Here is a 27,964-nt window from a genome sequence, read left to right as displayed (position 1 = left end):
CATTGGACTGACGCAGCGGGACAACCCGGAAGGACCCGAGCCGCGGCCACCTCTCTCCCTAGGACAACAAAGCCCCACTATCCGGCCGGCCTTTTTGCCCAGGCGTCTGCAGCCAGGATGGGGCGAAAGGTGACCGTGGCCACCTGTGCGCTCAACCAGTGGGCCCTGGACTTTGAGGGCAATTTGCAAAGGATTTTAAAAAGTGAGTCTAGGGTCGGCGTGGGGTGGACAGGCGAAGGTCAGTTCTGGTCGCCCAGGTTTGCTGTGACGCATACGCAGCCTTGCTCTGGAGAAACTTGCGGCCATGGATATAGGGATCCTGATATAGGGATCCTGAGTGAGGTCGGGGTGCGGGTGGGTTACAGTGCCTGGGGCATGTGGTATGTACCCGTGGTAAGAGAAGTCTGGCCCTGGAGGTGGAGATGAGCAGGCTGGTGAGCCGGTCCTCAGGTACCTTTGGGGTCCGGTGTGGCATTTATAGAGCTGAACCCGGTCCAGAGAGGGAAGTGGAACAGGGCGAGGCCACCAGCTTAGAGACCAGTGTGGTCGTTGTGTGTGTGTGACGGGGTCCGTGAACAGTTATCACCTGCACCAGCTCACCTTTGAGAGTGGAAGTTTGCACCGTTGACCTCTACAGCTGCAGTGGGCTGCCCTGGGCGGTCTGCAGGCTGGCCGTCCTCAGCTGCGTCCTGCGGCAGGGCCACCAACCACAGTATAAACAGGGTGATTCAGGTGAGGGCGTCATATCAGCCGTGTGCCTTGGACCTTCTTCCTTTTATTTTTTTCATTGTCAACCTGCTCTCACCTCCTCAGAGCTCAGAGCAAATCTAGTTGATGCGAGGTCATCTCGGGTGGCCAGAATTGTGTGTCCACTAGGCTGGCCTCTCCTCCCCAGGCTGCTGCATCTGGAAGCTGCTGCTCAAACCCAGAGGCAGATGGTACCTGTCACCGGTGCCTTCAGGTCCTGCCTTCTCCCTGCTCAGGGTCCTCTCTGTCTGACTGTTAATGAACTCCCAGTGTGTGACTCCCCCAGCCCCACCCCTGCTCTCCTTGGTGCAGGCCCCGCCTCTGTCTCATTTCCTGCGGTGTCAGCAGGGGCTGGGAGATGCCCTTTGGCTTTTTATGACACCAGCGGCAGCAGAAGGTTGGATCTGCCTCCTGTGGAGGCTGTAGGTGCTGAAATTGCCTCTCTTTCTCTCTCTCTCTGTGCATGTAGGTATTGAAATTGCCAAACACAGAGGAGCAAGATACAGGCTTGGACCAGAACTGGAAATCTGGTGAGAGCAGAGCACATAGACACCCCAGGGTGGGCAGGCAGAGGCCTCTATATCAGCTGCCCTCAGCTGAAAGGGCAAGGAAGGAGAGGCCGGGGTTGAGAATTGGACACGCAGGCCCACCTAGGAGACAGAAGCCCCATGAGTGGGCCTGCTTGATGCCCTTCAACGAGGGCAGGCCAGCCCGCCTGGATGATCCTGGATTCCTACACTGAGTAACACAGGAGCTCGTCGAGAGGCTGACTTTTCCCAGTCCAGGCCGATATCAAAGCTGGCTGGGTTTCTCGCCTTGCACTGGTGTTTGGTCTCACATGTGGCCTAGGAGCTGAGGGAGTGACAACCGCTGAGCAGGAGTTTATCCTTGGAGAGGAAAGGACATTCCAGGTCTGGATCCCACACAGGGCATCTCCCTGACCTCATTTTCATCTAAGAACCAGGCTCTCTTCCTTATCAGAACCAGAGGCCCGGAGGAATGCTCCTCTAGGCATTAAGAATGGCAAAGGTTAGTGTTTGTGGCAGCAAAGTTTGCTTGGCATTTTAACATCACTTCTGCTATGCAATGAGTGCGAAGGACTTTTTGAAGATTTAAAAGTAGTTTACAGGGACTTCCCTGGTGGTCCAGTGGTTAAGAATCTGCCCTCCAAGGCAGGGAATGTAGGTTCGATCCTTGGTTGGGGAACTAAGATCCCACGTGCCTCAGGGGAACTAAGATCCCACATGCCTCAGGGCAACTAAGCCTGTGCCACAGCTACTGAGCCCACTTGCTCCAGAGCCTGCAAGCTGCAACGAAAGATCGCACATGCCGCAACTAAGACCCTACACAGTCAAATATATAAATAGATAAATATTAAAAAAATAATAATAGTAAAAGTAGTTTACAAATACTCTACATTTCATTACTGGGACCCCCGCACTGAAAAATCACCCTCAACCCAGTCTACCCACGTCAGGGCCTCACTGAGCATTGTATGAGTGTTTTTCAGGGGCTGTTATACTACGGTTTCACAAACTGGATGATTTAAAACAGCAGAAATTCATTCTCTCACAGTTCAGGAGGCCTGAAGTCCAAAATCAAGGTGTGGGCAGGATCCTGCTTCCTCCGAGGCTCCAGGGGAGGGTCCTTCCTGCCTCTTCCAGCTCCTGACTCCCCACTCCCATCTCATGAGTGCACCCCTCCAGCCGCCCCTCCCTCTTCTCCGCTGCTTTCCTTCATGTAAGGACGCTTCTTATTGGATTTAGGTCCCACCCGGATAGGCCAGGATCATCTCATCTCCAGATCTTTCACTTACTCACATCTCTAAAGACACTTTTTCCAAATGAGGTCACATCCACAGGTTGTAAGGGCTTCCCAGGTGGCTCATCGGTAAAGAACCTGCCTGCCAGTGCAGGGCACGCAAGTTCAGTCCCTGGATCGGGAGGGTCACCTGGAGAAGGAAATTGCAGCCTGTTCCAGTATTCTTGCCTGGAGAATCCCATGCATAGAGGAGCCTGGTGGGCGACAGTCCATGGGGTTGCCAGGAGTTTGACACAACTGAGCATGCACACGCACGCCATAAGTTCTGGAGGTTACAACATAGACACGTCTCTTTGGGGGACACCATTCAGCCTGGTGTAAGCTCAAGTAAATCGCAAGGAAGTCATGTAGCCGTGTAAGTGGCACTTGAATGGTTATTCACGGCCCCTTTGCCCGAAGAATGTTCTTCTCTGGATCCAGCTTTGTTTCTTTTGCATCCTTTTCTTGTAGATTAGTGTAATTTGGGCCACGTTGAAGGTTGAAAAGAATCCGAGAGCAGACAGTTTTTGACACGACAGAGAATTTCTTAGTAACTGAGAACTAGGAGGGACAGATGGAGCCCAGTCCATTAATTTCCAATACAGTGCATCTCTTTTCTTCTTTTTTGTAGCAGTGAGTCTAACTCTGGTTGTACAATAGACACTCCTGGGAGGCTTTATAAAGAAATGGGTGCCAGAGGCGCACCCTCGCACGGTCACCCTGGCCTGGCCCCAGGCCCCTGCCCCATCCCTACCCCACGCCCACCTGCTGTGTCCCGGGCACTCACTGTTCTGGCCCTCCCTCTGCAGTGGCTACGGCTGTTGGGATCATTATTACGAGTCGGACACCCTCCTGCATTCGCTCCAGGTCCTGGCGGCCCTTTTGGAGTCTCCGGTCACTCAGGATATCATCTGCGACGTGGGGATGTAAGTGCGGCGTGGGCGTGGGAGAAGGGCCCGTTCCAGGGCCTGCTGTGTCGGAAGCCGTCCCTACATTGGGGATGTGGCGTCTGCTCCCTGCCTGGCCCTGCAGGCTGCAAACTCCCCAGGTGAAGGCAGCTTTGGGGAGATTTTTTATGTTTTTCCAAGCACTGCTGTGCACGTGGGAACACGCTTTGCACAGTTGGAGCTCAGGGTCCCCCAGCCTCATGTACAGCATTTTCCTTACTTAGTAGTAAGTTTGGGGATGGTTCCCTGTCACTCTGGGCTTCCCAGGTAGCGCTCGTGGGAGAGGACCACCTGCCAGTGCAGGAGACATAAGAGACATGGGTTCCATCCCTGGGTCGGGAAGATCCCCTGGAGGAGGGCACGGCAACCCATTCCAGTGTTCTTGCCTGGAAAATCCCCATGGACAGAGGAGCCTGTGCGATACAGTCCATGGGGTCGCAAAGAGTTGGACACGGCTGAGTGACTGACTGAGCACGTGTGCACGCATGTCATTGCACATTGACATGCAAGCCATCTGGTTCCAGAGGGTGTGGACATGTGAGTGTAGGCTCCGCGGGGTAGGTATATACAGTGCAGCTCCATATGGTGCAGTTGCACATGTAGGGCCAAGGCCTACAGGCAGACCTCTGAGAAGCCACTGCAGTAAAGCCAAATACAGAAAGAAAGCAAGTCACACCAATTTGAGGGAGGAGGTTTCCTGTACATATACAAGTTATGTTTACATTTTACCGTTCTATCTAAAAATGTGCATACATACCTTACTTTAAAAACCTTTATTGCTATAAAACCCTATCCTCTCAGCCTCCAACGAGCTATCATCTTTTTGCTGGTGGAGGGCTTGAAGTATCATGAGAATTATCAAAACGTGACCGAGAGACCGGAAGTGAGCGACAGCTGTTGGGAAATGGCATCAATAGACGTGTTCAGCGCAGGGTTGCCACAGACCTTCAATTTGTAAAAAATACAATGTCTGCGAAGCACAGTAAAGCAAGCTGCAGTAAAACGAGGTCTGCCTGTAGGTCCCTGTGGTGTAGATTCCCCGAGCGCAGGTCCCGTGGGTAGGACTCTGGCCCCGGAGTATCCTACTCCAGAGTGTGTCTGTGACCAGCTTTGTGTAACCAAGCCCACTGATGGGCGTTGTTGCCTCTGTTTGCGTCTCTATTCTGTGTTACGTGGTGTGAATGTAGCCGGGTTTGCTTCTTTTTCCTCAGCCTTGCGTGTATTCTACACTCCCACCTGCTGTGACATCTGTGTAGCAGGATCTCTTTTAAGCAGTGAATAGAGGGATTTTTAGCCCAGTTTGCTCACATTTATTATACTCCTTGATATGTGGGCCATGTTTGCTTCCTATTGTGCTGTTGTGACAGCTTACCACAAACACAAAACACAGAACCACACAACCTTGCTGTCTTGTGGTTCTGGAGGTCACAAGTCTAAATGGGTCAGTGGGGCTGGTTGCTTCTGGAGGCTCTTGGAGGAGAATCGGTTTTCCTGTAAAGTCCAGCATCCAGGCTGGCACGCAGTCCTCAGCTCAGGCCGCTCCCTCCATCCTCACAGCCAGAGGTCACATCACTGCAGCCCCTGCCCCCTTTGTCTCATGTCTTCCGAGCGCCCTTCTCCCTCGTATAAGGACCCCTGTGGTTCCGATGAGAGCCCTGGGGAGTCTGGGGTAATCTCTTGTCTCAGGATCTGTAGCTTAATGATGTCAGCAGGGTCCCTTTTGCCACGTGAGGTGACATGTCCTCGGGTCCCGGGAATCAGGACGGGGCCATCAGTGGGGGTCTTCACCCAGCCCACCACATGGACGGATTCCTGCCACTCTATTAAGTGTTCTGGTCACCGTGTTTTCTTTCTTTCTTGTTTTCCCCTTGTCTTTTTGTTTGTTCTCTTGGCCTATTTTCCTCTTCTGGCCTTGAATTTGTAATCTGACTTTAATTTTTCTACTTTTTTGCCCTTAAAATATTAACAATCATATTTTAAAGTGTTTTTCTGGGATTTTCCTAGTGGCCCAGTGGCTAAGATTCCGCACTCCCAATACAGCGGGGGCCAGGTTTCATTCCTGGTGAGGAAACTAGATCCCTCATACTGAAACTAAGAATTCGCATGACAACCCACTCCAGTATTCCTGCCTGGAGAAGTTCATGGACAGAGAAGCCTGGCAGGCTGCAGTCCTTGGGGTCGCAGTATAAGTGCCACTGAACAAAGTAACGGCTATGCCATGATGCCACTGATTCTCACCATCTAGAAGTGTCTTATTCAAGAGAAAGATGCTGAGTCTCCTCCCGGCTTTCTGTGCCTAGAGGCTTGTTACCCTTAGCACTGCTCACAGGGGGCCAGCTCACAATCAAGACACCTTAGAAAAACAAGACAGAGAAAATCTTAGAGTAAGCAATAACTTTTTTTAACAAAGCTATCATATTTCTTTGTTGTCATGATTTATGAAATAGAACTTTTCTATTTGTTTTTTCGGCATCTGTAACACACTCTTGCTTGTTCTTTTGCCAGCAATTGACGTGTTTGTGTCTGATTTATTAAGAGTTCTTTACACATGACAGATATCAAGCTGTCCCCATATATGATAAAAATACATTTCCTTGTCTGTTGTTTGCTATTTAATTTTACGTTTTGAGCTTAAAATCTTTCTTGTCATGCTTTTGGTTTGTTTTTGTCTGAGAGGCTTACTCCCGCTGGAAGTCAGATATTCACCAAAGGTTTCTTTTTCGTTTAAAAGGTGTTCACCTCCTGCCCTGAACACGTTTCTGTATGAACGTGAATGCAGTGAGGTTTTGGTTTGGCCCGGGAGGAATGGAAACCGTAACGTGGGAGTGCTGGCTGGCGGCATCCGTGTGCCGAGCCCCGGCCTAGGCAGCCTGCCTGCATCCTGCCCTTTAAAATACTCCGAGAGGAGGAAGCGGGGCCACTCGGCTCAGCCAGTGTGAAGCGGGATGGAGCCCGGCCGCCTGACTCGACAGCCCGCCCTGCTTACGGGTGCTGCCATCTCGCGCCCTGGCCCTCTTTTCTCTTGTCCCTGGGCCTGGGCCTTATTGTTTTTTATTTCATGATCAATCCTTAAGGCCCTCCTCCTCGGGTGCCTGATGCCTTCCGCCCTGAGCTCCTGCACTCTCGCCCCGAGCTGGACTCTGCCATCCCCGCCTGGTGCTGCCCCAGCCGGAGGCCAGCAGAGTACCCTGGCCTCTGGAGCACTGGCCCCTCCGCTGCAGAGGAGGAAGGTTCCAGGTGATCAGGGAGGGTGTTTGTCCTGAGGGGTCCAGACAAAGAGGCGAGCAGATCTGTCCAGCGCCCTCCACCCCCTGCCCCTGCCCTGGCTCCCGGGCCGGTCCCCCTGCCCTGCCTTCTTGGTGGGGGAGCTCAGTCAGGAGAGATGCTGTGGCAGAGAACTGGGGACATGCAGGGGTAAGTCCCTGAGGCCAGCAGGGGATGGACAGGTGACATGGCAGCAGGGATGTGAGCAGAGGGAGGGAGGCGGCCACTCAATGGTCTGAGAACCTTCTGGAAGGAGAGGACAAGCCCTGAGTGGGAGGGACTTTTGCTGGATTTAGAAGACTCTGCCATTTAGAGTCTGTGCTGTGGCAGAAACACTCGGGTTTGTTGTTCACTTTTATTTGAGAAACCACAGAGGAGCCTTCTGATTCCCATAGAGGACCCGGAGAAACTTCATGTTAAAGCAGACGTGGGGCTCTGCTCTTTGCAGACGTGCGTGCCCTCTCTCCGCAGGCCCGTGATGCACCGAAACGTCCGCTATAACTGCAGGGTGATATTCCTCAACAGGTGGGTGACCGCTGGGAGCAGCACGACCCCCTTTTCCCCCAGGCTCGGGGCTTGGTCCCCAGGGGCCGTGGCTTCTTCTGGAACTACCTTCATGGCGGTGGGGTACCAGGAAGGCAGGTGTCTTGGGTGGCCCTGCTTCTCCTGGGCTCTGTCACCACTGACACCTTCAGACATCAGGTACAGGGACGATGGGTGGAGTTTGGGGACACACAGCTCTGTGGTCAGAAGGTCAGTCCTGGGAGGGCGACCTTGTAATAAGGTCTGCCTCGCAGACCCTGGGCATCAGTTGCTGGCAAGTGCCCACCCTCCAGGTCTTAGCTGCTCTGTCCCCATCGACGGTCAGGGTGGACGGGCTGGTGGCTGCTCCATGTCACGTGGGGCGTGTTCATCTCAGGAGCGGCCTTGTTCCCCTGTCTGTAGGAAGATCCTGCTCATCAGACCCAAGATGGCCTTGGCGAATGAGGGCAACTACCGAGAGTTGCGCTGGTTCACGCCATGGTCCAGGAGCCGGTGAGTCACTGCCCGCGCCGTGGTCCAGGAGCCCAGATGGTGGCCGCTCCTAGGATGCGTGGGGGAGACAGACAGATTCGGGCCAGCGTCCCTGCCCACACGGGGCCTGTCGTCTAGTGACGGCTGCCTGATGCTGCTGATTAATTTGTAGCTAGTTTATCAGACACCACATAAAATCTCAGTCATCAGTCACCCGTCATCCGTCTTTCTACACGTGATCCTACAGATCAGGTTTCTCTACTCCAGGCCTGTTGCCTTGAGGCTGGCTCGGTCTTGTTGTGGGGGCGTCCTGTGCGTGGAAGAGCGTGCAGTAGCATCCCTGGCCTCCACTGGCGGATACATCTGCATCCCTGTCAGTCTACAATGTCCCCAGACGTTGTCAGGCGTCCCCTGGGACAGAATCGTCCTGTTCTTCTTACAGTTAGTGCTGTTTTTTTCCACTGTTGCTGCTGTTACCGACGGAATCTTTAACGTGATTTTTAAACGTTTTATTGACATGTAGTTGATTTACAGCGTTGTGTTAATTTCTTCTGAGCAGCAAAATGATTCAGTTATACGTCTAGATACATTCTTTTTCAAACATTGTGTGTATTTATCCTTGGGTCTTTGTTGCTATGTGGTCTCTTCTCTATTTGTGGCGAGCAGGGGCTACTCTCGAGTTGCGACGTGGGTGGGCTTCTCTCTGTGCCGGCTTCTCCTGCTGCAGAGCGTGGGTTCTGGGGCACACGGCCTCAGTGGTTGCAGCACATGGGCTCCAGAGCACAGGCTCCGTGGTTGTGGAGCACGGGCTTAGCTGCTCCACAGCATGTGTGATCTTCCGGATCAGGGATCAAACCCGTGTCTTCTGCATTGGCAGACAGATTCTTTACCACTGAGGCACCAGGGGGGCCCCGTATACATTCTTCTTCATGTGTGAATTGAAGGGGGAGGTGACGATGAAGGGAGAAACCTTGGGCGGCTGTCCCTTGAAAACGGATTGTGATACAGCAACATCACTGTGAACAAACCTACCAACGGTGAACTGAGTGCTCATCGTGGGATGCCAAGGCAGCTCAGGGCTCAGAGGGCATCTGCAGTGTCCGCTCCCTTCACTAGTGAGCGCGAGACGGCATCATCCCCTCAATGTCTCTGCTTTTGAATTTTAGTTAAGGGATTTCCCTGCTGGCCCAGTGGTTAAGATTGCATCTCCCAGTGCAGGGGACGTGGGTTCTATCCTTAGTTGGGGATCTAAGATCCCACATACCTCAGGGCTGAAAAATCAAACCATAAAACAGAAGCCATATTGTAACAAATTAAGTAAAGACTTTAAAAATGGTCCACATTAAAAAAAACTTTATCAAAAAATTTACTGGAATAAAAGTCACTGAAATCTCCCAGGAGGTTCTTGTGAATTCTGAGAAAGCAAAAAGAAATCCAGTCAATTCAGTGTCTTCATGGTACATCTGGTAACAGCCTACTTGAGGTCAGCTTTGGAAACCATCTAGTATTCGAATTCTGCCTTTTAGGGTAGACCTTGGAGTGGCTTGGGCTTCCCTGGGGGCTCAGATGGTAAAGAATCCACCTGCCAATGCAGGAGACCTGGGTTCAATCCCTGGGTTGGGAAGATCCCCTGGAGAAGGGAATGGCAATCCACTCCAGTATTCATGCCTGGAGAATTCCATGGACACAGGAGCCTGGTGGGCTACAGTCCATGGAGTTGCAAAAAGTTGGACAGGGCTGAGCGACTAACACTTTCACTTTCTGGGATGGCTTGTACAGAAGTTGTGTATTAAACTCTCTAGCCATCTTTCACAATTCGGAACGTGACTGATTGCTTCAGTGATGATACAGGCTTGTCTCTGCATGCTGGCTTCATGCAGTGCGATCTTTCTGGTTGAAGAACTTTGATCAGAAATTCCAGCCGCATTTCTCTGTGGGGAAATGTGTCTCCTTGGACAGTCCCCTGACGTGCCTCTCAGAGGGCATAATGAAAGCGTGGGGCAGGCAGGGCCACTGAGGGAGCCCCGAGTGCCTCGGTGTTCCATGTCCCGGAAGCCTCATGCAGTCGCCTTGCTCTTCCCTTTTTGACTTAAAGTGGTTGCAACAGCGAGTGTCAAAACTCGACAGCTCCTTTGCCAGCTCACAGGCTCCGCACTCTCAGTCTGAGCTTTACTCTGCCTCTGGATGCCATTTTGCGTTTTCCCTGAGATGGTCCTACTCAGGTCTGTGGTGGTTTCCTTTCTAGGCAAACAGAGGAGTATTTTCTCCCCCGGATGTTACAGGACCTGACGAAGCAGGTGAGTCTTGAGGAAGAAAACTCGTCTGTCAGACTGTTCCTCTGGAGTGGGCCGTGGGGGCAGGACCCTTGGGGACAGAGTCACGGCATCACTGTGTCCCATGTAAGGAAAACACAGCCGGGGGGTGATTTCTGTCACAAGCGGGGAGGGGCCCAGGAGAATGGGGGAGTGGGCGCCTCCTTGTCCCTACATGATGTCCCTCCTCTCTTCTGGCTCACACCGTGGGATGGGCTCGGTGGAGCTTGGGAGGGGGCTTACCACCCTGGCCAGCTGTTCCCTGCTGGGCTGGGGCTCCAGCCGCGGGGCTGCCCAACAAGCCGAGTTTGGGGGATTTCTGATTGTAAAACTCATGGAAGACTTTACTTGGCTTCTGTTTATTCTGTGAAAACTCAGCATCAGAAATCTCTCTTGTCTTGTCTTTGGTACCTGGCTGTCCAGGTGTGAAGAGCTTTGACCTTGCAGCCTTATCCAGGGGGTCCTTGTCCATCCCTTCATCCTGGAACCTGCTGGAACCCTGTGCTATCTACTTCCAGTGGGGGCTTGGGAGCCAGGGGCTCACAGGGAATGTTTTGAGGGGCCCCTGGTATCTCTGGCTCCTACCTGAGTTTCCATTCTGGTTGCCAGGTGCATTAACTTGTTCAGGCTTCCATAACCAATTCTGCAGCCTAGGGATTCAGACAGCAGACTTTCATTCTCTCCAGGCCTGGAGGCTGGAATCCCAGACCCTGGTGTGGGCAGGACTGGTCCTCCTGAGGCCGCTCTCCTGGGCGTGTGGACGGCCATCTCCTCCCCGTGTCCCCACAGGGTCGTCCCTGTGAGTGTCTGTGTCCTGACCTCTTCTTACAAGGACCCCAGTCCTGTGGGATTAGGTCCCAGCCTGGTGCCCTCATTTTACTTAATCACCTCTTTGAAGACCTCATCTCCAAACACAGTCACGTCTGAGATGCTGGCGGTCAGGGCTTCAGGATATGAACTCCGGGGACACGGTGTCCCCAGCCCTCTTGGGTCTCTGCCACCCGCGTGGCAGTCTGGGTGGGTGCGGCTGAGACTGGGGGAGGGGACTGTCGGTCAGGTCTGCGCGTCTCCCAAGTGGCCTGGAGGCTTTTCTGACCTTGAGTTGCAGCAACGAGAACAATGTGAAGTCACGGTGATCCAGAACACGTGTGTGTGTGAAACAGTCATTTCAGCAGCAATCCTCCTGCCACGACACTCATTCCGTTTCACTCTTCTAGGACCCTTTCACATCCTAAACGTCCCACCAGGTGACCCCCTAAGCCCACGTGGGATCATCTGCAGGTGGAAGGGTGCTGTTTGCTGTCTTTGGTTGGGAACAAGTTGCGGGAATTGGCCCTGGGCACACATGGACTAAAATCCACGGCCATTTTCAAGAGGCAGAGCAAGCCAGCCCTGTGACAGCTGTAGCCTGGACAGTGCAGGTCGGGGGCCCGTCCCTGGGTGCCATCCTGGGTGTTTTGTTTGTTGCCCTGAGCCCTGGTCTTGTCCCAGGAGGATGGGGTCAAGATTCTAGCCCTGCCCTCCGTGGTCAGGGTTTCAAGGGCAGGGGATGTGGTGGTCCATGGACAAATGGCCCAGGGTCCAGGGTGAGCGCTGTGTTCATGAGCCGAGGCCTCAGAACAGAAAAAGGCGGGCTTCCCCCGGCTCCTGCCCTTGGAGATGGAAGGAGTTGAGCTCACACACACAGTCGTCAGGGAATCTGAACAAGATCCCAGGCCTCCAGGGTTAAGTTCTCTTGAGCGAGTGAAATAGGAGCACAGCTGAAACTTGGTCCCCGAGAGACGTGGCCAAGGTGGGTTCCATGCCCGCATGACCCTCTCAGCACACGTTCAACCCGGAGACACCTCAGACCCGAGCAGCGCCCTCAGGGGGCAGCTCCATCTCCACTCACCCCCCTCCCAGCAGCCCCACCCCTCAAGGGGCCATGAATGAGGCTCTTGGAGAAACAGGAGCCTGCATCCTGCCCCAGCCCTGCCGCGCGGGAGCTGGGTGACCTGTCAGCTGGAGGGAACTTTGTCAGGCTCAGTTGGGTCGTTTCTGGCGTGGGCACGGGACCACCGGAGCACAGACGATGTCGGAAGAGCATCCGGGAGCCGGCATGGTGGATGCTGGTGGCCCACTGGGCCCCAGAAGCTTCAGGAGCTGAGTCACAGTTGGTTACAGCCACAGTCAAGGTCATGGCAGCTCAGAGCTGGGTTCTTGGGCGGGTGAAGGGTGTGGCCGGGGCTCTTCGGTCCGCAGGGGAGACACCCGCTGGCCCTGGGCTGGGACTGCTCCTGGCGGGGCTCGGGGCGGGGGGGAGTAGTGGGGGAGGTGGGTGTTCGTTAGGGCTTGAAACAAAATGGCAGCCTTCCTGCGAGTCCCACGTGTGGCCTCTGGAGTCCTGGCTCAGCACATGGCCCAGACAGGACAGCCAGGGGGCCTCACGAGCTCTGGTTACCGCCCCCCAGGAAACTGTGCCCTTTGGGGATGCCGTCCTCTCCACATGGGACACCTGTATCGGGAGTGAGGTCTGTGAGGAGCTCTGGACGCCCCACAGGTCAGCCCTGCCCCCTGATCCCCATCCTTGCGGGGCCTGGGGGGCTGGGGGTTTGCAGCCATCTTGCGTCTCAGCCCAGGGCAGGGAAGACACCCCAGGAGCTGCGGGGCTGGGTGGGCGGGCTGGGGACACGAGTCTCTTCTCTCCGACCCCTCCGCCCGCAGCCCACACGTGGACATGGGCCTGGACGGCGTGGAGATCTTCACCAACGCCTCGGGTAGCCATCACGTGCTGCGCAAAGCCCACGCCCGGGTGGACCTGGTGACCATGGCTACCACCAAGGTAGGCGGCGGCGGGGATGCTGGCGTGTGTCTGTCTCATGCATGTGGGACCCGGCACCCAGTGCAGGGCAAGGCCTGAGCATGAGGCTGCTCGGCGCTCCTCCTGGGTCCGGCCATGGCCGACCGGCCCTGTGGCTCCCTCTCCCAGGCCCCACGTCCATGACCTCATTTAATGGCGGGAAGCACCCTGTGAGGCGGACACTGTTGCCACCTCCGCTCTCTGGAGCAGGGCACCCAGCATGTGACCGTCAAGTGGCCCCTGGCCTCACACCCCAGCCGTGCAGCTCCGGGGCTCTCAGCCGTCACAGTGGTCTCGGGACAAGTGACCGGGAATCAGGACCCCGTTGCACCACAGCCAGGCACGGGGAATGCCCACGAGTCTGCCGCTCTTGTGGGCAGCATGACCCCAGGGGCCGTGTCTGCTCTTTCCGGGGGCAGAATCTCAGCTTCCTAATCCAGGGAGTTGTCTTCTCCAAAGTTCCGTCTCTCCTCCCTTCTGGGGCAGGTGGCAGCGCCTGCCTTGGAGGGTTGTTGGGGGTGAGAGTAGACGCTCTGTGTGACGCCTGCTGCCTCGCGAGGCCGAGGGCGTCATAGCTGCGGGGCCTTCCCTGGAGGCGTGTGTTTTATTGGCTGGAGCTGGGGCACTGACTACTAGTACAGCAGAGTTGCAAGGCTGGAGGCCTGAAGCTTCTCATGTTTGGGCCGGCAGAGGGTGAAGGTAGGTGATGGATCAGAGCTGACCACTGCTGTCCGCTGTGTTTTCCAGAACGGCGGGATCTACTTGCTGGCCAATCAGAAGGGCTGCGATGGGGACCGGCTGTATTACGACGGCTGTGCTCTCATAGCCATGAACGGCAGCATCTTTGCCCAGGGGTCCCAGTTCTCTCTGGATGACGTGGTATGAGCCGGCCCGAGCAATGGCGGGAGGGTCTCTCATTCAGAGCCTGTGTTCTCTGCTCTCCCCGTAACCCGGGACCGGATGTGCCCTCCCTGGGAGGGATCCTGCTGGTTTTGATTGCTTCCTCTTCACCTCCTTGGTGAGGTGAGGGTTTCCTACCCCGAGGTTATGGGGACACCCCCACACAGCACACCGGATGGATGGATTCACGGCGGGGTATCAGCCCTGCATGCCCTGGAGGTCCCCACGAGGCTGCAGGAGCTGAAGGAGAGGCCCGGAGCTGCGGAAGGAGGGGGCTTGGTAGTGACCAAAGGGTGGGTGGCCCCTGGCTCCAGGGAAAATGGGATGGGCTTGTGGGAAGAATCCCATGGCTCGGGGGGAGCTGGAGCTGGTCCCAGGAATAAGCAGACACTGCACGTCGTCCAGCGATAAGGGGGTCATTTGGGAGGAGCAGAGCAGGGAAGAGCCTTGCAGGTGGGCCCTTGGAGGCTTTTCCCCAGAGGTCAAGGCAACACAAGCTGGAATCAAGATTGCCGGGAGAAATATCAATAACCTCAGATACGCAGATGACACCACCCTTATGGCAGAAAGCAAAGAGGAACTAAGGAGCCTGTGGATGGAAGTGAAAGAGGAGAGTGAAAAGGTTGGCTTAAAACTCAATATTCAGAAAACTAAGATCATGGCATCCGGTCCCATCACTTCATGACAAATCGAAGGGGAAGAAATGGAAACAGTGAGAGAATTTATTTTGGGGGCTTCAAAATCACTGCAGATGGTGAGTGAAGCCATGAAATTAAAAGATGCTTGCTCCTTGGAAGAAAAGCTATGACCAACCTAGACAGCTTATTAAAAAGCAGAGACATCGCTTTGCCAACAAAGTTCCACCTAGTCAAAGCTATGGTTTTTCCTGTGGTCGTGTATGAATGTGAGAGTTGGACTATAAAGAAAGTTGAGGGCCAAGGAATGATGCTTTCTAACTGTAGTGTTGGAGAAGACTCTTGAGAGTCCCTGGACTGCAAAGAGATCCAGCCAGTCCATCCTAAAGGAAATCAGTCCTGAATATTCATTGAAAGGACTGATACTGAAGCTGAAGCTCCAATCCTTTGGCCACCTGATGCGAAGAGCTGACTCATTAGAAAAGACCCTGATGCTGGGAGGGATTGAAGGCAGGTAGAGAAGGGGATGACAGAGGATGAGATGGTTGGATGGCATCACCGACTCAATGAACATGAGTTTTAGCAAGCTCCGGGAGATGGTGAAGGACAGGAAGGCCTGGTGTGCTGCAGTCCACGGGGTCACAAAGAGTCAAACACGACTGAGCAGCTGAATAGCAACAACATGCTAGCTGTGGGCCCTGCCTCCCCCGACTGCCCCACGTTCCGGAAGCAGGACTGGAGACCTACCCCGCCCTCCTGGGTGGGGAGGCCCCATTCTGGGGGCTCCTCTGGTCTCACTGAACTGATGACCAGCCCGGGGGATGGGGGACATGTCCCCCCATGGGATCATGACTTCACTGGGGCCACAAGTATGAAAACCACAGCCATCTGCTTCTAAAGACACGTATTAACATGGGTGCAGAGCCTTCCCATGTGATTGGATGTTAGTTTCCTTCACAGAGAGAATAAGACAAGATGAAAAGGTCCTTGTAAAGAATTGTGTCCCCTTCATGGATCACAGCCTTGTCATGGTGGAGGGGCTTCCATAACTCAATGAAGCTATGAACCATGCCATGCAGGGCCACCCAAGACAGATGGGTCATAGTGAGAGCTGGACCATAAGGAAGGCTGAGTGCCAAAGAATTGATGCTTTCAAATTGTGGTGCTGGAGAAGATTCTTGAGAGTCCCTTGGACAGCAAGGAGATTAAACCAGTCAATCCTAAAGGAAATCAACCCTGAGTATTCGTTGGAAAGACTGAAGCTGAAGCTGAAGCTGAAGCTATTTTGGCCACCTGATGTGAAGAGCCAACTCATTGGAAAAGACCCTGATGCTGGGAAAGATTGAGGGCAGGAGGAGAAGGGGACGACAGAAGATGATATGGTTAGATAGCATCACCGACACAGTGGACCTGAGTTTGAGCAAATTCCGGGAGATGGTGAAGGACATGGAAGCCTGGCGTGCTGCAGTCCATGGGCTCGCAAAGAGTTGGACATGACTTGGTGACTGAACAACAGCAAAGAGAATTGTGTGGCTCTCGAAAGTTTTTTAAGCCTCCAATAAAGAAAATGACGGTTATTGCCCCCAAATGGGAATCGACTCCAAATCTGCAAACGCAACACAAAGTAACTTTCGGTTCTGCCAGAAAGAGCCGCTGTGACTGGGCTCAGGCGGCCAGTACAGGCTTCTCATGGTATCTCTCATCTTGTCTTTTCGGGGTTTTTGGAAACAAGTGTTGGAAATGCTTGTTCACAGAAGCAGGTAGTAGCAGGAGAAAAAAAGGGTTTCTGGGGCTTTCTCTGCCAGAGCAAGACAAGCGGGTGTCTCTGAATAAGAATTTCTCCGGAGCCCTCTGATGCGATGTCTGTGACTTCACCGTTTCACGTACTTGAGCGGTCTCACCGAGGTTGTCAGCAAAGAGGTGGTTATGAAATCAAACTTCGGTTTCAGAATGGACTGAGGAAAGGAACCTTGGAACGAATTCATGGTATTTCTTGCTCAGAGCGAAGCCCAGGGTTTGGCAGTGTGCAGCTGGAAGAAGCCACCTCCCTGCAGACGGTCCCCAGACCATGGGGACCCTGATCCTGCCTTCCTGGTGGGAATGAATATGGTACCCAGACCTTGCCTTCCAGGTGGCGGGGTCCCAGAGGCCTCCTGCTGTTCAGCAGTAACCTTGATTAAGACAGAAGGCCGCTGGAGGCGAAGATGAAGTCCATGCAGACAGCCAGTGCTCGTCTGCTTTGGACATGCCTCGGTGCAGGCCCGCTTGGCCGGGACTCTCAGCCAGACGTCCGGGCCGCAGGCACCTGGTGCCGGGAGACTGGAGTGAGTTTCGGGGACCACCTGCACCTGGATGAGCAGGTGTGCAGGTGGCTGCAGGTTCCAGGCCCCCCAGGAGCCCCCATTTCAGCAAGCACCCGGGTGATTGTTTGCCACGCCATAACCTGGGTGCCGTTGCCCCACACCCCCCCGGGGGGCCCTTGAGCCAGAGTTCTCTGATTTGACTGTTCCTGATGGAGGTGGCATCACTGCCTTGGGGTGGGGGCAGTGCCCTTCAGTTCTGCCACCTCTTTGGTCTGTGGACCTTCTCGAGGGCACATGCTTCTCATGGCCTCGATCCCGCCTTTGTGTGAAGCTAACCTACTTCCAGGAAAAGTGGACTGGGGCCTTCCTCTCAAGAAGGACTCACTCCTCTGGGGTCTTTCCAATTTCTGTGGCTTTGTCAGGAGCAGCCTGGTGGTTTCGCTGACCAGTACTTGGGAAATGACAGAAGAATGAGTGGAGTGGGAGTTCTTTGTTCTCTGTCTCTTCACAGACGTTTCTGTCTTGGGTTAGGCTCGGTGTTGGCATAGACGGCTGCCCATGGCCGGCAGCAGGAGCAGACGCCCGGCCACACCGGGTCCCCCTCAGAGGTAGTTCCTGCTGTCCCGCACCTGCACGTATGAGACGATAGCCTAGTGGTATGATCTGCTTAGGATTCTTTTCATAAAGAAAGGAGTCGTATCTCTGAATTAAAACTTTTCTATTTTCTGCTATTGGTTGCACGTGGCACAACCTCCATCTCATCTGGACTCAAAGGCAAATGAAGCGTCGTGTCCTAGAACACATGCAGCACATCTGGGCTGTGACCTTTGTGTGATGACTGCCGGGGCTCTGGCTGCATCCCTCTTTCACTCTCCAGCTGGGCCTTCCTCTGTGTAGGCGTCAGTGTCAGTTGCCTCATGGTCACAGGACAGCTGCAGCAGCTCCAGCCATCCCATCTTCATACAACCACATTCAAAGGCAGAAAGAGGGCCCTTGCTCTCCCTGTGTCTTTTTAAGAAGCTTGCTCAAAAGCTCCCAGCAGACATTTGTTGTGTCTTATCAGCAAGTGTGTCAATTCAGTAGACGTTCTGGTGGCAATGACAAGAGGGAAGGGCTTTGGGTGGGCCGCACCATGGGTGCTCCCCTCTCCCCAGGCCCCTAGTCCCTGCCTTAGAAGGCGGGACTCATTGTGTATAATGTGGCATACTTATGAAAACATGTGCGTGAGGGAAAAAAATAGGAAATCATGATTTTTCTTGGAAACTCCCTTCTCTAGGAAGTGCTCACTGCCACGTTGGATTTGGAGGACATCAGAAGCTACAGGGCGGAGATTTCATCTCGAAACCTGGCGGTAAGCGATTATAAACACACCCATAGGATGCTCATCAAAGACGGAGACTTTTTTTTAACAATAGCTTCCTTGAAATGTCATTCCCATAGCCTGTAATTCACTGATCTCAGCACGAGATGCAGTGGTCTTTACTGTGTCTGTGGAGTTGAGCAGCATCACCACCATCAGTGTCCGAATGTTCTTTTCACCTGAAGAAACCTGCACCCATGAGTTGTCAGTCACTCCCCGTCCACTTCCCCCAGGGCCCCTGGCAACCACGGTCTGTGCTGACTCTATGGATTGGCCAATTCTGGACGTTTCGTATAAATGGGATCGTATAATATGTGGCCTTTTGCAACTGCCTTCTTTCCTTGAGGATAGTGTTTTGGTTCATCCGTGCTGAGGCCTGAGTTAGTTCTTCATCCCTCTGTATGGCTGAGTAATACCCCACTGCCCGGGTACCCCACACGCTGTGCGTCCATTCGCCTGCCAGGGGACATTTGGACCATTTCTGCTCTGGCCGTGAGGGTCGGTGCTGCTGTGGCATGTGCCAGGCGTCTGTGTGGACATGCTTGTGTGTCTTCTGTTATCTACCTGGGACTGCCCTGGTCCTGTGGTGATGCTCTGTTTAATTGTGGGAGGTCCTGCCAGACTGTCCTCAGTCACTGCTCTGCCTCGCATCCCCCCAGCGCTGTGTGAGGGCTCCACTTCCCCACATCCCACCAGCGTGTGCTACATCCATCTGTGTCCTGGCCATCCTGGTGGCTGTGAAGGGTCCCTGAGCTGTGTAGGGATTCTGAACTGTGTAGCATCCCCCCTACAGTCATCCCGGGGGCCTGTTTGGGTTCAGGCCCTCAGGGAGTGTCCTTCCCAGGCCAGCAGGGTGAGCCCCTACCCCCGCGTGAAGGTGGATTTCGCCCTCTCCTGCCATGAAGACCTGCTGGAGCCTGTGTCTGAGCCTATCGAGTGGAAATACCACAGTCCCGCCGAGGAGATCAGGTGGGGCTGTTGGTGTGCAGGGGAGGGGGTAGAGAAGGGTCTGCAGATGGTAAAGAATCCATCTGCAATGCGGGAGACGGGGGTCGGGAAGATCCCCTGGAGAAGGGCATGGCAACCCATGCCTTCTTGCCTGGAGAATCTCATGGACAGAGGAGCCTGGTGGGCTACAGTCCACGGGGTTGCAAAGAGTCGGACAGGACTGAGCGACCGACACACTGTCCTTCCCAGGACGCTCCCTCCGTCCCCTGCTGCACCGCCAAGTGGCCACTTGGGGGCCTTGCACCCTGGTCTCCAGGGCCTGCAGTCAACACTGTAACTAGAGCGCGGGCCCCACGCCCAGCCCTGCCCGCCTTGCCCTGGGCCCTCGGGCACGGAGACGCCGTGCTTGCTTTTCTGTGTCTCCATTTCCCCCACGGGACCAACGAGAGCACCTACCTCCTGGGGCTGCTCTGAGGCTTCAGAAGCATTCATTCCCTCGAAAGGCTGAAAGCAGCCAGGGGCAGCGTGCTGGCGCCGCTCACCGGCCCTGCGTCCACCTGGGCACCTGCCCCCAGGTGAGCTGCGAACCAGGGCAGCGGCTCGCCAACCTCATGCTTCCCACCATTCCCCAGCCTGGGACCCGCGTGCTGGCTCTGGGACTTCTTAAGACGCAGCCGACAGGTAAGACATGGGGGGAATCTGGCCAGCCAGCCCTCTTTAATCCTTCCACGGTGGGTTTGCGTTTGACTTTGTGGCATGCCGGTGACTTTTTTTTTTAAGTTTTATTTATTTAATTTGCTTTTTGACTGAGGTGGGTCTTTGTTGCTGCACTCGGGCTTTCTTTAGTTGCCATGAGCGGGGGCTACTCTACGGCTGAGAGCACGGGCTTCGCACTGCGGCGGCTTTTCTTGTCGTGGAGCCGCGCTCGAGGCACACAGGCCACGGTCATAGCGGCTCCTGGGCTCCTGAGTGTGAGCTCAGTGGTTGGGGCACACGGCTTAGTTGCTCTGCGGCAGGTGGATCCGCCCAGGGATCGAACCAGGGTCCCTTGCATTGCATGACAGATTCTTAACTACTGGGTCACCCGGGAAGTCCTGACAGGTGTTTCTTAATGCAAACATGTCCTGACTCTGCCTCAGTCAGGAGCCTCGGCTACCCTGGCCGAGGTCGCCCTGAGGTTTGGCTCCGTCTTTGGGGTCCTGTCTGATGACCCCGAGTTACAAGACTTCCTGCCTAGTGGTGTGATTGCGCGCGTCTGTAATTCACGGTGGAGACTCAGCCTTGGGCCCTCCACGGTGGCGCTCCCTTCACCTTGTGGAATGCGCAGGGCTCCCTTCTCCTCCCCGGGCGACAGCACTTCGTGGGCGCTCGTTTTTGCTGCGGGAGCCGGGCTCACTCACGGCTCCGCTCACGCCGCCATCCGGTTGGCCTGTTCCAGGCAGGGTTCTTCCTTCCCCTGAGCGGCGGGGTGGACAGCGCGGCCACCGCCTGCCTGGTCTACTCCATGTGCCACCAGGTCTGCGAGGCTGTGAAGCGTGGAAGTAGGTGACGCCTGGGGCCCGAGTAGGTTCCAGGGGGGCTCAACCTGCGGGAGGAGCAGAGGGGCCAACCCAGCATTGTGGTGGGGGCATGCTGAGACGTCCCAGCATCACCCCAAGCCCTGGGGCCTGGGCACAGCAAGGCCGCTGAAGTCCCAGGGCCTCAGGCCCTCGTGGCCCAGTCCGTCAAGCCCACAGGGTACCTCCTGCTGCTGCTGTGTGTCAGCAGCCTGACCAGGATGAAAGAACAGGGCCCTGGGGTCAGGCCAGCCCAGGTTCACACCCTGCCACCATGAGGGGTGACGTCGGCCATTCCCAAAGCGTCCAGAGCTGAGAAACGGGCACTGTGGTGCCATCCGGCAAGACTGCCGGGCAGTAGAGAGGGACCGGGTGGTGCAGGCGCCTGGCACACAGCACGTGCCCTCTGTCCCACGGGTTTCAGATCTGGAGGTGCTGGCTGATGTCCGAACCATCGTGAACCAGCTCAGCTACACCCCCCAGGACCCCCGGGAGCTCTGCGGCCGCGTCCTGACCACCTGCTACATGGCCAGCGAGAACTCCTCCCAGGAGACCTGCGACAGGGCCCGAGAGCTGGCCCAGCAGATTGGAAGGTAGCTGGTCCCTGGTGTCGGGCCCAGCCGGCTGGCGGGGACCACGGGAAGCTCCCCCAGAGACCCCATTTGTGGGTCACTGAGCACCCCAGAGGCGAGGTGTTTACTCAACTGCTGATGATGTGGCTTCCCATCAGCTTTACCCCAGATCTTCTCCGTGTCTGAGATCGCCCCTCCCCCTAAGTCCTTCCCAGGAGCAGGCTGATGCACTCCAGGTGGGAGCACAGAGCCCCTCACCGCTCCAGGAGTGCAGCCACCCGCCCTCCTCTGCCTCCCTCGGGGGCCACTGTACCAGACACAGGCGGGGGGTGCGTCTTTCTGTTCAGGGAGACTTGGTTCCGTTCAGAACGTTCCATCTGTTCTGCCTCCAAAGAAAAAATAAGGAGCTGCCCATCCTGTAAGCAGAGCTCAGCTAAAAGCTACCCCCACCCCGCAATCCTGCTCCCAGGGAGATGCCCAGAGGGATTGAAAGCAAAGAAATGAGCAAGTATTCACACATTCGTGTCCACGCAGCATAGTCACAGCTCACATGGCATCAGCGGTTGAGTAGAGAAATGATGTGGTCTGTTCGCACACAGGGGTGCTTCTCAGCCTTGAAAAGGAAGGAAGCGCTGACACAGGCTACCGCCTGCATGAACCCGAAAGCCTTAAGTTCAGTGAAAGAAGCCAGACACCAAAGGACAGTTACTGTGTGATTCCGTTTCTACGAAATGTCCAGAATAGGCCAATCTTAGGGCTTTCCTGGTGGCTCAGTGGTGATGAACCTGCCTGCCAGTGCGGGAGACGAAAGGGATGCAGGTTCGATCCCTGGGTTGGGAAGATCCCCTGGAGTAGGACATGGCAACCCACTCCAGTATTTTTGCCTGGAAAATTCCATGGACAGAGGAGCCTGTCCAGGCTACGGTCCATGGGGTCACAAAGAGTCAGACACAACGGAGCGCGCATGCACACACACACACACAGAAAGGGTGTCCGTGGTCGCCAGGGGCTGGAAGAGGAGGGGGTTGGGGAGGGACTGCTCACGGGCACAGGGTCTCCTTCTGGGCTGATGGAAGGCTCTGGAGCTGGAGGTGGTGGCAGCGCATAGTGAATGTCCTCAACGCCGCTGGACGGGGCCCTCGAAGACGGCGAGCTCCGTGCCCCGTGGGTTTGTTTCACTGTCTGCACGCCCGCCCGTTCGCCTTCCAGCCACCACATCGGTCTCCACATCGACCCAGTGGTCAAGGCCCTCGTGGGCCTCTTCAGCCTGGTGACGGGTGCGAGCCCTCGGTTTGCGGTTCACGGAGGGAGCGACCGGGAGAACCTGGCTCTGCAGAACGTCCAGGTGCACACCTCGTCCGCACGCAGGGACCGCAGGAAACCCAGGGGCGGCCGGCGGGGGGTCCACAAGCAGCCCGCCTCTTAGAGACGCGGAGCGTGCAGCCTCGTGGACGAAGATGGGGCTCTGCGTGTGTGCGTGTGTGAGATGTGCGGAGGGGTACGAGGGTGAGAGTGTGCACAGGTGTGTGCACAGGAATAGGTTAGTGTGCAAGAGTAAGGGAGTGGGGCATCTGAGTGTGCGTGTGTGGGGGTGCAAGCACGTGACTCTGTGTGTGTGAGTGTGCATCGGCGTGAGAGTCTGTGAGCATGAGGTGTGAGTGTGTCCGAGTGTGTGTGTCTTCTGCATCTTCAGGGATCGGCTACAGGGGAGCTGGACCTTGGGTGGTCCATGCAGGGAAAGAGGGGGCGTGAGCTACTTCTGCTGGGGTCTACCCTGTCTCCATCCCCTTCCTGGGGTTGCTGGTGGCCTTCCCCAGGGGTGCAGGGACTGGCCGGAGCAGCCGAGGTCTCTCCCGCTGGCCTTGCAGCCCAGTCTCTCCACTGCCGAGCTCTCATCTCAGGCCCTGGTCCCTCCCTGCTGAGTGCAGGAGCCCCTCAGGGAAGGGACCATGGGCCCCAGGACTCTCTGGCCGCTAGAAGCTCCTGCATCACTTAAGCATTCCCGCTGTCTGAGGTGTGGGGAGGTGGTGTTAGCGCACGTCCCCCCAGCCCCGGCCGGCATGGTGACACCCTCCTGTGGGCCAGGCGCGGGTGAGGATGGTCATCGCCTACCTCTTCGCTCAGCTGAGCCTCTGGTCTCGCGGTGCCCCCGGCGGGCTTCTCGTGCTCGGATCCGCCAATGTGGACGAGAGGTGTGTGCGGCCCCTAGCCTGGAGGAGACCCCGCTCCACCCGAGGCCACTCCTGTGGGTCTGTGCCCCCCTCACTCTGCTGCTGCTCTGGGTGCACCTTTGGGAGCAGTCAAGGAGTGGAAGAGGCACAGGAGTCAGATGAAAATGGCCATCTCTTCTGGCCTGGAAATCCTGACCCTTGCCCACAGACCGGACCCTGTTCGTACCATCAGCCGTCCGTTTAACGGGACACGGAGTGACCTTACACCCACCTCGGGCTTGGTTGAAGGAGCACCACTCGGGGCTGGCACTGGTCATCCCCCAAACTGTGTCCCCTCCGGCTTGCTGGATACCCCTCCTTGGCCATCCGCAGCACCTGCCCTTTCCCCAGTCTGCCCCAGCACATCAGACTCCCCTGAGACCCTCGAGTCTGCCAAGCTCTGGCTCCAGGGCCCCGGAAGAAGGCGTGTCCCGGCACCCAGGGGCAGGATGGCCAGGCCCCCAGGTTCTCGGAGTCTGCAGCTCCCAGGTCTGCTGCCTCGAAACCACCTGTCCTTTCTCTGGCCGCAGCCTCCTTGGCTACCTGACCAAGTACGACTGCTCCAGCGCTGACATCAACCCCATCGGCGGGATCAGCAAGACGGACCTGAGAGCCTTCGTCCAGCTCTGCGTGGAGCGCTTCCAGCTTCCTGCCCTGCAGAGGTGCGTGTGCCCGCGAGGCCATGGCTGTGCCCCTGGGGCGCCGGGTACGCGTCTTCTCAGCACAGCCCCGGCCACTCTGCCCCCTCTCAGCCACCTTCCGTAGCACCCATTGCCTGATGGAAGCGGTCGGGCCTCCAAGGGCACTCGGGCCCCGAGACCAGGTACCCGCTTCCTTCCCATCACTGCCACCCTGGCTGTGGCCAGATCCGGCGGCCACTGCCGCCCTCTGCCCCTCAAGAGGCTGGAAAGTCGGCGCTTCCCCGTCTCCACACTTGCGTGATGTCTGTCGCGCTAACACCCAGCTGTTGTAACCGACCTCTGTGTGCCCTGACCACAGCATCCTGGCAGCACCGGCCACAGCTGAGCTGGAGCCCCTGGCCCACGGACGGGTGTCCCAGACCGATGAGGTAGCCGTGCTGGCTTTGTCGCTGAGCTTCCTCCGCCACCTCCGCGTTCCGGGGCTCCTGCGTGCCCTCCTGTCTGCCCCCGAGCAACCGTGCTCCATAACTGGGGCCCCGGCTGGGAGTCCAGGGCTTAGCGTCACCGTTGCTGACCTCTGATGTTCAATTCGGGTCTCTCGAGGTTGGGGCCGGGAGGAGGCGGGGGCGGGGAGTTTGGTTCCATCTCCAGCAGAGGTTTCAGGCTGTCCCCCCAGCGCTGACCTGCTGTCACTCATGAGGCGCATCTCTTTCGTCCCCAGGAAGACATGGGGATGACATATGCGGAGCTGTCCGTCTACGGGAGGCTCCGGAAGGTCGCCAAGACAGGCCCCTACAGCATGTTCTGCAAACTCCTCGACATGTGGAGGGATACCTGCTCGCCCCGACAGGTGAGGCGCCCGGCGTCTGCGGGGAGCCAGCGGGTGAGGCGCACCTGACGTCCGAGGGGAGTTGGCAGGCGAGGCGCCCAGCGTCCGCAGGGAGCTGGCAGGCGAGGTCACCTTGCGGGTAGGTTTGGCTCTGGAGCAGGTGGCCACTGTGTGACTTTAGGGGGAGAGCACTCCGGAAGGAACCACAGCCCCGTTCTCAGCCCTCCCCTGCTCTGGCTGAGCTTATCTGAGTGGGGCTGGGCCCCCTCACAACACGCAAGCTCCTCCCCTCTTTGGGGGCAGAGGACGAACTCCGAGGTCAGAATATGGCTTCTTTTCCCCTAGTTGTCAGGCGCATTAGGGCTGAAGCCCATAGACAGGGTGGTCCCTGCAGAACCATCTGGAAGCTTCATGAAATAGCAATACATCTTCCTGGGACCCCTGCCCAGGTCTCCTGATGCAGTTTCCAGGATGCTGGAGTCAGGAACCCCCATCCTTACAGCTCCAGTTCGCTGCTCTAGCCCAGGCAGCAGCATCGGTCCACTCCTGGCTTTGGGGAAGTCCCAAGGCAGTGCTCTGCGGCTGCTGAGGGGAGGCTGTTAACTGGCCTGCGCGATGCTGCTGAGAACGCCAGTGTGGGGGCTTCCCGGCTTTGCTAACACCAGGCCCTGTGCACCCCTCGCCTCCCAGGTGGCTGACAAAGTGAAGTGCTTTTTCTCCAAGTATTCCATGAACAGACACAAGATGACCACACTGACCCCCGCATACCACGCCGAGAGCTACAGCCCGGACGACAACAGGTTCGACCTGCGGCCATTTCTGTACAACACCCGCTGGCCCTGGCAGTTCCGCTGCATCGAAAACCAGGTGAGCCGGGGGGAATGTTTTCTCTCCCTCTTAAACATCTGTCGAGGGAATACCAGCTCGTCTCCTCCACCTGCTCGTCTCCACGGAGGACTGAAAAGCTTTTTAATGTTCAGTCACTCCGTCGTGTCCGACTCTTTGTGACCCCATGGACTGTAGCACGCCAGGCTTCCCTGTACATGGTTAATGTATATGGTGGCATTTTTTTTACTGTCCTGCTTTCTGCCAAGCGTCCAGGATGTTTCAGGTCCATCAGAGCTTGGCATGTGCTGTTTTGGGCTGTACTGAGGATGCTAAAATTAGCAGCTCCATCCCACGGTCAGTGTGAGCCCAACCACTGTGATTTCTAGACTACTGGGGCGTCCAACTGGCTTTGCATTGTCTGAACCATCTGTTTTTCTTTATTGATTAATAGTAGAATAAAGGAAGCAGAAACAAAATCAATTTAATAGGCAAGTCTAGATCCTTCCCTTTTCTGTGATAGAGGCAAGTTCGAGGCAGCCCCTCCCCAGTGAAGGTGATGGGAGGAGAAAGACGGCTGATGAGTGAACACGGCATCCGTGAAAGTGATACATGGTGATACTGTTGCCAAGTCCAAGCTCGTCCTGCTTGATGCATGACAGTAAATGGAGAGATGAGTTGCTGAGACAGGGAATAGCGACTTTATTGGGAAAGCCAGTAGACCAAGAAGGTGGGGGACTCATGTCCTAAAGAACCATCTTGCCTGAGTTAGAATCCAGGCTCCTTTTATACTAAGAGGGGAGGGAGCAAAGTCAAACACTTGCTGGTTCCCGTGGGCTTGTGGGGGGGACGGCTCGTTTCCTTCTCCCTTGCAGTCACTCACAGGTGGGTCTGGTCAGTGTTTCCTGTGAACTAAACACAGGCATTTCAGCTTGGTGCTCCTTACCTGGGAGGCAGGGTTCCCAGAGATGACCCTTACGTATAATGGGCAACATCTCTTTAGGGCAGTGGTCCCCAACCTTTTCAGCATCAGGGACCAGTTTCACGAAAGACAGTTTTCCCAGAGATGGGGGGTAGGGGAGATGGTTCAGGTGGTAACGTGAGTGATGGGGGGCAGACGAAGCTTCACTTGCTTGTCCACCCACCGCTCAGCTCCTGCTGTGCAGCCTGGTTCCCAACAGGCTGTGGACTGGTGCCCGTCTATGGCCCGGGAGTTGGGGACCCCTGCTTTAGTGATAAATTGTAATAAATCCCAAAGGTTCTTTCCTCTTACAATAAGAGCCGCGTTGAGCTGGAGGACCGCGGGGTGGGGCAGAAGGGAGCATCCATGAGGAGGTGATGGGAGCCAAGCGACCCTGCGTAGCCGCGACCCTCCTCCAGGGGGCGTCAGGCCATGTCCAGAGACGTTATCCCGCCCGGGGTGAGGTCTGTACCCCACCCCATTTAGCAGACAGAGTCCAGAGATGAGGCTGAGCACCCCACAGTGCCGTGGACGCCCCCTCCCCACAAAGAACTAGTGAGGGGCCGGACTTGGCTCCGGCCAAGACATGCTCAGGCATGGGGTTCAGAGACCGCAGCTGGAAGATCCGCACATGTAGGAAAACACAGCTTGGTGAAGATGGGCTTGCTGTGACCTTCTAGCCCAGCAGTGACCCCTGTCCCCACCCCCGGCCGGCACAGGTCCTTCCAGACTCGGGATCTCCGCCCCACCCCACCCCACCCCCAACCCTAGGTCTCCTTGCCCTGCAGGTGCAGTTTGCAGACCTGCGTTTTCGATCCTGTGTCTGTGACGCTCTTTCGGGTAGATCGGTGCGTTTCAACAGCGTGGCTGTTCGGGCCCTCGTGGTGACCACCACGTCTCCTCTTCTAGGTCCTCCAGCTGGAGGGGAGACAGCGGCAGGAGCTAGACGGCGTGGACTGAGGCTGGGCCCTGTGCGGAGGGCTCCCCGCCTGCCAGCGACCAAGAGCGGGAGTGGAGCCCCATCTGACGTATTTCAAGGAGAGGGAACCATACAGTCTAGTTCCATTTTTAAAAAGGCTGAAGGGAAGAGGATGCGATTTTATTTGAATTTTTAATTGAAATACATACTGTGGATTTACAGTGTTGTGTTAATTACTGCTGGACAGCAAAGTGATTCCGTTTTATGTATATATGCATACTTATATCTTTTTTTATATAAATATTCTTTTCTATTAGAGGAGGTCGTAGGATATAAATACAGTTCTCTGTGCTGTGCTGTAGGGCCTTGTTGTTTATCCGTC

At 56.0% G+C, this 27,964-nt stretch overlaps 1 protein-coding gene across 6 annotated transcripts; it reads left to right on the top strand.

Moving 5' to 3' along the window:
• NADSYN1 (NAD synthetase 1) lies at positions 1–27,943 on the top strand. 6 transcript variants are annotated; one of them, XM_027531622.1, is made up of 21 exons: positions 1–202; positions 1,217–1,277; positions 3,357–3,473; positions 7,230–7,283; positions 7,704–7,793; positions 10,018–10,069; positions 12,535–12,623; positions 12,788–12,905; positions 13,671–13,802; positions 18,038–18,112; positions 18,942–19,090; positions 19,702–19,750; positions 20,508–20,610; positions 21,050–21,218; positions 22,407–22,542; positions 23,283–23,389; positions 23,938–24,069; positions 24,407–24,476; positions 24,770–24,898; positions 25,568–25,744; positions 27,573–27,943. In XM_027531622.1, the coding sequence occupies exons 1-21, from the start codon at positions 118–120 to the stop codon at positions 27,621–27,623; spliced, it is 2,145 nt and encodes a 714-aa protein (XP_027387423.1). In that variant the 5' UTR covers positions 1–117; the 3' UTR covers positions 27,624–27,943. The 6 variants fall into 6 exon arrangements, with proteins under 6 accessions (XP_027387423.1, XP_027387425.1, XP_027387427.1 ...); XM_027531624.1 differs by having other exon boundaries at positions 2–202; positions 18,966–19,090; XM_027531626.1 differs by lacking the exon at positions 1,217–1,277 and having other exon boundaries at positions 113–202.
• Positions 27,944–27,964: the final 21 nt, after the last annotated feature.

Source organism: Bos indicus x Bos taurus, chromosome 29 (assembly GCF_003369695.1).
Source record: "Bos indicus x Bos taurus breed Angus x Brahman F1 hybrid chromosome 29, Bos_hybrid_MaternalHap_v2.0, whole genome shotgun sequence".
NCBI lineage: Eukaryota > Metazoa > Chordata > Mammalia > Artiodactyla > Bovidae > Bos > Bos indicus x Bos taurus.
This window is presented reverse-complemented; position numbering and strand designations above follow the sequence as displayed.